General features: G+C 48.3%; 2 protein-coding genes across 2 annotated transcripts in view; one reads left to right on the top strand and one right to left on the bottom strand.

Annotated features, from left to right (window-relative positions):
* Positions 1–8,385, bottom strand: part of LOC126385946 (E3 ubiquitin-protein ligase RNF123) — a 181,353-nt gene that overhangs the window by 60,810 nt on the left and 112,158 nt on the right. The window lies entirely within an intron of this gene.
* On the top strand, positions 2,349–6,900 carry amigo3 (adhesion molecule with Ig-like domain 3). Its single transcript, XM_050037778.1, has one exon. The coding sequence runs from the start codon at positions 3,835–3,837 to the stop codon at positions 5,482–5,484; it is 1,650 nt and encodes a 549-aa protein (XP_049893735.1). The 5' UTR covers positions 2,349–3,834; the 3' UTR covers positions 5,485–6,900.

Raw genomic sequence — 8,385 nt, 5'->3', positions numbered from 1 at the left:
TTCCCGTTTTTTTTTCCCCGTTAAAGGGTTTTTTTTGGGGGAGTTTTTCCTGATCAGCTGTGAGGGTCATAAGGACAGAGGGATGTCGTATGCTGTAAAGCCCTGTGAGGCAAATTGTGATTTGTGATATTGGGCTTTATAAATAAAATTGATTGATTGATTGATTGATTGATTGATTGACTGACAGGAAGTGGAGAGTTCACATACAAAGTGATGAAAACAAAAAATCATGACAACACCAAACAGTCTAAAACATGAAACCAGCTGAAGATCAGTTTCCTCTGCGGCGATGAACCTTAAAGCTGCTCGCAACTCTGCACTTCCTCTCAGATCTGTTAACCAGCGGACAGACACTGTTCGAGAGCAGCTGGTGAACACAGTGAAACATTCAGTGGCTACAGACACTTCCCTCAGGACTCGGTGGAAACTCCTCAACTACAAGAGCTTTTTAAAAACACACTCGGTGAGCTCCGATCAGGGAAACTCATAGAAGGTGAAACAAAGAGGATTAAAGTAAATTCCACCTGCTTGTGATGAATCTGCGTCCTGTCCCTTTAACTGCGTAACTAAAGGTTAAATAAAGGTTATAGTGAATAATTATGCAAACAAGGCATGTTGAGACATTTATACACTCGGGGAAAAACAGTATCTGTAGACAGAGCCTCTCCTGTCTTATGAATATTTACTTTGGACCCTAGAAAGCAACATTTATGAATTTAAGATACTGAAATCTACTTTAATTTAATTTTCACAACAGCCAGCACTGCAAAGAGATCTTAAATAAAAAGACATACTGTTTTGATGTCCTCCAGTCTGGTTTTGGATGACACCACAGACGGCTCTCGTTAAGGTCTCACTGACATCCACTCAAACACAGACAGCAGCAGAATCTCAGTATCAGTATTTCTGGATCTCAGTGCCGGATTTGACACGGTGGAACATATTACTAGACCGACTGGGAAACTGGGCGGGACTTTAAGGCACAGTACTAAACCTGGTTTGATTCCTACTTAAAGGACAGGGACTACTTTGTGTCTATAGGTACATCTGAGTGGACAAAAATGACATGTGGAGTTCCCCAAGGCTCCATACTGGGACCTTTTCTGTTCTACATCTAAATGTTTCCACAGGATCACATTATGGAAAACAACAAACAAACAAATTTACATGACCTTGTCACCAGAGGACGATGGTCCAATACAAGCTGGATGTGACACAATGTTCTTCAGTTAAACAACGAAAAAACTAAGGTCATAGTTTAGGGGGGTGGAGCCTATCAAGGCTGACACAGGGAGAACATGTCAGAGCACCTGGAGGAAACCCACACTGACACAGGAAGAACATGTCAGAGCACCTGGAGGAAACCCACACTGACACAGGGAGAACATGTAAACTCCACCAGAGGGGCTCAAGCCAGGAACCCTCTTGCTGTGAGGCGACAATGCTAACCACTGAACCACCGCACTGCCCTATCTATTCATTTATCTATTGTCGTTCTCTTTGAGTATCCAGAAAAGTGCTCTATAAATCCATATAAATATTATTATTATCATTATTATTACTATCTTTGCAGTTTGGTGATGAAACCAGTTTGACTGCACGGTGCCTTCATGAGGAAAAAAATGTTTGGATAGTCAGGAGGATTCATCCTCTGGGGAACATGAGCGTGCGGCTAACATGCTGCTGACATGACAGAAGAATGATGTTTGAGTACAGCCATCATCATCATCATCATCATCATCATCATCATCATACCTGCAGCTGACTTATCATCATGAATATGGAGGTGAAAAATGACGTGCTGCACCTTTAGTCACACCGACGAGCAGATGTGGAAATAACAAGGTGTCTGAAGTGTTTATATGAAAGAGTCATGTAGAGACACTGATCACCGACACGTGTCTGTTTGCTCTGATTAATTATATTCATTTAGATTTTAATAAACAGCACTAATGTATGCAGAGGAGACATCTTTCTCATATGCATCTCTCTCTGGCCAATCAGATTCCAGACCCCCCCCCACCACACACTCACACACTCACACACTCTCACACACACACACACTCTCACACACACACACACTGTGGCAGCATAAGCTTCAGAGAGGCAGAGATGAAAACAACAAAGTGTGCGGGCCTGAAACAGAAACAGGAAGAGACAGAGAGCGAGCGGAGCAGTAAAAGGAGGAGAACAGGAGGAGGAGGAAGAGGAGGAATAGGAGGAAGAGGAGGAGGGTCTGAGATGGGCGGAGGATGCTGAGGGGAGAGAGAGAGAGAGAGAAAGGGGGAGGAGGAGGAGGATTAAACCAGAGTGGAGGAGAGGAAGAGGAGGAGGAGCTGGGAAAGCACCAGAGGAGGCAGACGCAGCTCACAGCTGAGCTGAGAGTCAGACAGGAAGCAGCTCGACCTGCGGCTCGCTCTCACATCTGGAGAGGAACAACTTCTCCTGTCTGAGAGGTGTTTCCTTCTTTCTCTGAGCCTCAGAGGAGGAGAGCAAGAAGACGAACTCACAGCTGCACGTTTCACAGATTTCTCTTCTGCATGAAAATCTCTCCTCCCACTGCTGAGGGGAAAGAAGAAGAAGGAGGAGGAGGAGGAGGAGGAGGAGGAGGAGGAGGAGGAAGGGCTCTGCACATATCAGCCGGAGGACAGAGACACAGAGCAATGGAGCAGTGAGTGAAAGCTGTGAAGTGAAGTGGACAGGATGCTGACTTGTTTGAGAATCTGATGAGAGACTCGGGGCGAGCTGTGGGCGGCAGACAGCTGCGGCCGCGATTCACAAAACCTGACTTGGCACAAAATCAAAGAGATGCTACAACTAAGACGAAGCTCGCGCATCACGAGAGGAGCCACTGAGTGAAAGTTGAAGCTTTGACAGTTTGCTCTGTTTACGTCTGGAAAATGAGTTTCATGTCCACATGAAGCTCGGACGAGGACGGCCCAGAGACATCAGGAGGGGACATCTGTGCGTGCTGGAGGTACGGAGGAGCAGTTATGGGCTAAATGGATTTCCAAGAGGTGAGAAGAAGTCATGCTGAACGCCATGCGCTGCTGCTGCTGTCACCATGTTTTCTCTGGACAGAATAAAACCCACAACAAAGGAGAATATTTGAACAGCTTCCTGCACCTGCTCTTCTCTCCACTTTTCACAACACCTGGATGAGTTTAAAGCCTCTGAACTCTGACTGAACTCATCGTTCGTCTCCATTATCTGTGTCTAAACACTGCTGGAGACAGAGCTGGATTTGGTTCCACCTGCTGAGCACAAATTATACGAGCAGAGGGAGTTTGTTTGTTCGCAGCGACACACCTGGACCTGACTGCTGGTGCCTTTTTGTTATGTAGCCACCTCTTTTTTTTTTGTTTGTTTGCCCTCTCCAGATGGCTGCCGTGCTGGCAGGTGGATGATGCAGATGCAGTCGCCTCATTCCACATTAAGTGGGTTTCACAAAATAAACGATCAGGCCGGAGCGAGCGGGAGGCAGAAATGAAAGCGTGCATCACAGTGACAGCGTGTTTGTGCCCTGTAGCTTAAACACTGTGAAGGTTTCTGTCTCAGAAGTGACGGCTTTAAACATTTACACTGACGTATCTGCCTGCAGCTCAGGAGGCTTCAGCTCCAAACGTAAAGAGACTGGGAGCAGATAAACATGAAAAACAAGTGGACAGAGTCTCACGTGTTTGTCTGTCAGTAGTTTGTGTTTGAATGAGATGAATCCCACAGCATGAAGGATGTGAAACACACATTTACAGAGTATAGGGAGTAACAGAGAGAAAAGCTGGGTCATAGAGAGATTACAAACACATCTGGTGCCCGCGGCCTGCTGGTGGCATCATGCTGAATGTTGCTGGGAGCACTGGTTTTCTGCAGGGTGTGGTGGCAGCAGCGGTTACAGCAGCGTCACCGTCATGGTGGTCTGTTGTTGTCTTGTTAGTTTGTCTCCAGCTCCCCCAGCTGAGCCGCGTCCAGGCCACCATCTGCCTGTCTCAGGGCTCCTCCCAGGCCGGCGGATGCGTCTGTGCCTCAGACATCCTCAGCTGCACCGCCCTGAGTCTGGACCAGGTCCCCAGAGAGATGCCCGTCTCCACCGTCACTCTGGATCTCAGCCACAACAGCATCGTGCAGCTGGACGGGGGCAGCTTTGAAGGACTTTACCGATTGGAGACATTACGGTTAGCGCACAACCAGCTGACCACTATTCACCCGGGGGCGTTTCGAAACACCTCCGGGACTCTGCTCCGACATCTGGACCTGTCGTCCAATCAGCTTCGTGTTTTGGGGCAGCACTACTTCCTGGAATTGCCTGGATTGGAGGAACTGCTGCTGTTTAACAACCGTATTGTCCGTGTGGAGAGCAGAGCTCTGGCCGGGCTGAGCAGCCTCCGCAAGGCCTACCTCAGTCACAACCGCCTCACTGACTTCCCCTTCTTCTCCATCCAGGAGCACAGCCACCCTCACCTGTCCCTGCTGGACCTGTCCTCCAACCGCCTGCCCAAACTGCCCCTGGAGGACATATCAAACTTACCCATCTCAGTGCAGAGAGGACTCTACCTTCACAACAACTCCCTGGTGTGTGAGTGCTCCATGTACGGACTGTTCCGGCACTGGGAACAGAGAGACTTTGCCTCTGTGACAGACTTCAGAAAAGAGTACACCTGTCTGGTCTACGGGATCCAGAGAGGCACCGTACGCTTCTTCCAGCACGACCGCTTCTTTGAGAAATGCAACCTGACTGCGATGAGTCTCGCGCTCAGAGAGCAGAACAGCAGTGTTTCAGTGAAGGCAGGGAGTCCAGTGCTGCTGCACTGCGTGACCACGCTCACCGGACATCATGTGACCTTTCTGTGGGTGTCACCCAATCAGGAGTACGTGGCACCGCCGGGAAACAATGGGTCATTGAAAATGTTCGCCAACGGCAGCCTGGAGATCGTGGCGGCTCGAGCTGCAGATGCTGGGATCTACTGGTGCATGTCTCTGGACCAGCAGCAGCAGCGCAACGAGACGCGGGAGGTCAACGTGACGGTGTTGCCGCACCACGACGAGCCTCACGAGTCGTTCAACACCGGATTCACCACCCTGCTGGGCTGCGTGGTGAGCCTGGTGCTGGTCCTCATGTACCTGTACCTGACGCCCTGCCGCTGCCCTCCCTGCCCTAAAGTCCTGACCACAGCCACCGCCACCCCGAGCCAAGGGAACGAGGCCGGGGTGGGCAGCGCCCAGTCCTCCATCCTCACCCCCACCCCGCCGGCGACCACTGAGGGACCGGGCCGCAAGGTCAGTACCAACAAGCATGTGGTCTTTCTGGAGCCAATCAGAGAGCAGCAGAACGGCAGACTCAGGGCGGGGCCAGCAGGACATTTGGGTCCAGGTTTATTACTAGAGGCAGAGCAGCACTCAAAGCTCCACAACCAGTCGCAACAGAGGGCAGGGGAGACAGACTCCATCATGTCCATGTTCTCAGACACTCCCATCATGTTGCCATAGCAACGGGACTAACAGAGACAGAGACACAGACTGGCACCATCATCACCTGTCACTTCCTCCTCTGCTTCTCCGTTACCTCCAGACCACCTCCCACTGCACCCACTATCACACCCCCTCCCACTGCACCCACTACCACACCCCCTCCCATTGCATCCACTGCACCCACTACCACAACCCCTCCCACTGCACCCACTACCACAACCCCTCCCACTGCACCCACTGCACCCAGCACCACACCTGAGCAGACCAGTATCCCACTCTCTGCTGTCGCCTGGTGAAACAGAACAAGTGCAATTTGCAGATTCTGAATACTGTTAATCAAACAGACACATATTGTAGTTTGCCCAGCTGGAAGCCGCTGAGTCCTACAGCCATAAACCAACGCACTGTGACGGGACGGGCTGAGACAGACTGACAGGGACGGGACGGTGTTGACGGAGAGGACACAGGAGAGAGAGGACAGTACGAACCTGTCAGAATTAAAACAAACCAAAAATAGAGAGATTGTGAAGTCGCGGAGGAGCTGCCTCAAAGTCTGAGCGAGGAAACTGTTTGAGACGAAGTTGAAAGGACGTTTTCCTGCCAACACGACGAGCATGGACCGCTGCTGTCCCTTTAAGCACGGCTTGTACCTTTAATAAACATTTGCTGCGGATGCCTTCTTGTCTCCTACTGAGATGTAGAGAAAAGAAAAAATGTCTTTTTGTAGAGCTTTTAAGCTTTTCCTTTTTTTCAGTCGGTTGATTAGAGCCAAACCAGTGTGTGTGTGTAGTGTCGCTCTGTCACAATGTGAAACGTTTTAGAGTAGACGAGCAAGAGAAGAAGAAGAAGAAGAGCTTTTAGCAAGTAAAAATAGAAACCGTTTTAAAGGATAAGGTTTGAACTCCCATCCCCCTTCCTCCTCCTCCTCCTCCTCCTCCTCCTCCTCCTCTCCTCTGGAACCTGATTACTGTCATCATCAGTCAGTACAGAAGTCGAGGAAAAACAAAAGGGAAATAAATGAATTAGAGCATCAGTTGAAATAATTTATGCTGCAGAAGAAGAAGTGTGTTGTTGAGTTGGAGGCAGTGAACTTTTTATTGCTCTTTTTTTATTCACTCAGTCAGTAAATGTGGAAATGAATCTGTGGAGGTGAATCTACAGCAGGACTGACGGACAATCAGGGCGGACATGTTTCTGTTTTTATTGTCTTCACTGTATTCACTGCCCCCCCCCTCTGTCTGCTTCCTGTCTCCACCTGCGTGTTAATAAACCTCTGTGTCTGGACCGTCACGGGAACGTCTGCCTTCTTATTGTTATCAACAAAGAGTGTGTGTTACATATCATATATATCACCATGGTTACAGCCCCACGCGCCGTCGTACGGTGTCAGCATGGATCGTGAACGACGATGAGTCTCGTACACGGTATTACATCGTGTCATCTGTGTAGTGTGTCACAGTAGACGACAAAGACGACGTCCCAACAGAAAGTCTCGCATGTTTGATTTTCTTTTGGGCTTCCACGACTTCACAGCCGTCACTTCGACCAATAGGAACACAGAGGCTACCAGCTTCATCTAAAACACACGCCTTCATTTATCATTCTGGTTTTAGTTTAATCAAACTTCCTGTTTCTGTTTCAAATTAAAAGCCCCTTTTCATTTCAGCTGAGAGAATCTCTTCATTTTATGAAAAGGCTTTTATTGTGAAACATTTGCAGGAACTTCCTGTGGAGGATTCAGTGACTTGTACGGTTTTCATGCCATAGTACAAATGTAGCTCCGCCCATCTGGTGACACTTTTTACGTAACTACAGTCGTAAAAGACGTCATGGTGGACCACCGTGTCGTCTGACATGTCGGTCAGCCAAGTCACAGACAGACTTTATGACTCCACAGTCGTCTGATCTGACAGAGTGACGGACAAACGTGTCATGGAGTCTGAACCCGGCGTTAGACATCGACACCTTCTCAGGAAATCTGTGGGTCATGTCTTTACTGAAGGATTTCTGCAGGATGTCACAGTCAGTTTCACTTTTCATCACGACACTGGGACGATATGTGTGTGTGTGTGTGTGTGTGTGTGTGTGGGCACATGTTGTTTTATGTTTAGCATGTGAAGTGAAATGAATCACTTCTTAAGATTATATTATTGTGATCGTGAAGCTACTTTCTGTTAGCGCATTAATGATAACTCCCATTATGTGTTAGCATCGAGCTAACACAGTGGGCCACCTGCTTGTAGCTTTCACAGCCGGAAACAGAATAAGATTTATTACCAACAAGTTGTTTAGACGAGAGCAGAAAAACTTTACAATAAAAATATAGAATAGTGACTATGAGTGAGTTGTTGGAGCACTGAGCTGAGCTGAGCACTTAATATTGAATATGTGTAGTTTTAATGCTCTGATAATGTGAATGTCCTGTTCTTACACAACACAGGAACAGGACGGGACGGGGTCACTCTGCTGGGACTCTGTGTGTGTGTGTGTGTGTGTAGAGCTGACCAGGTGAATAGCTTGTTCTCTCCTCTCACATTCAGCCACAGCCTGACTTTACTATCACAACTAACCCTGCAGGAAATGAATAAACATGATTCAGTTTCATGGTGACATCACTCAGATCCTCCTGCAGTGAACACACTCTGTTGTTGTTGACAACGTGACGGCTGATGATCCGCACGGGATTTAAGATTTAAGGCTCAGATCATGAAATACAGTAACAACAGTTAGTTACTGTGAGTGAAGACAGCTGTTAAACTGAATCTGTCTCTTCAGTCTGTCATCAGATTCAGTTTTATATTTAAAGGGATAGTGCACCCAGAAATGTAAATTCAGCCATTATCTACTCACCCATATGCCGAGGGAGGCTCAGGTGAAGTTTTAGAGTCCTCACATCACTTGCAGAGATCCAAGGGGAGA

Source organism: Epinephelus moara, chromosome 24 (assembly GCF_006386435.1).
Source record: "Epinephelus moara isolate mb chromosome 24, YSFRI_EMoa_1.0, whole genome shotgun sequence".
NCBI lineage: Eukaryota > Metazoa > Chordata > Actinopteri > Perciformes > Serranidae > Epinephelus > Epinephelus moara.
Note: the sequence above shows the minus strand (reverse complement) of the source record. Positions and strands in the feature narration are given on the sequence as shown.

What these genes read in the sequence shown, in the direction of transcription:
- amigo3 (XM_050037778.1), top strand. Translation starts at nt 3,835, where the DNA reads ATGCTGAATGTTGCTGGGAGCACTGGTTTTCTGCAGGGTGTGGTGGCA.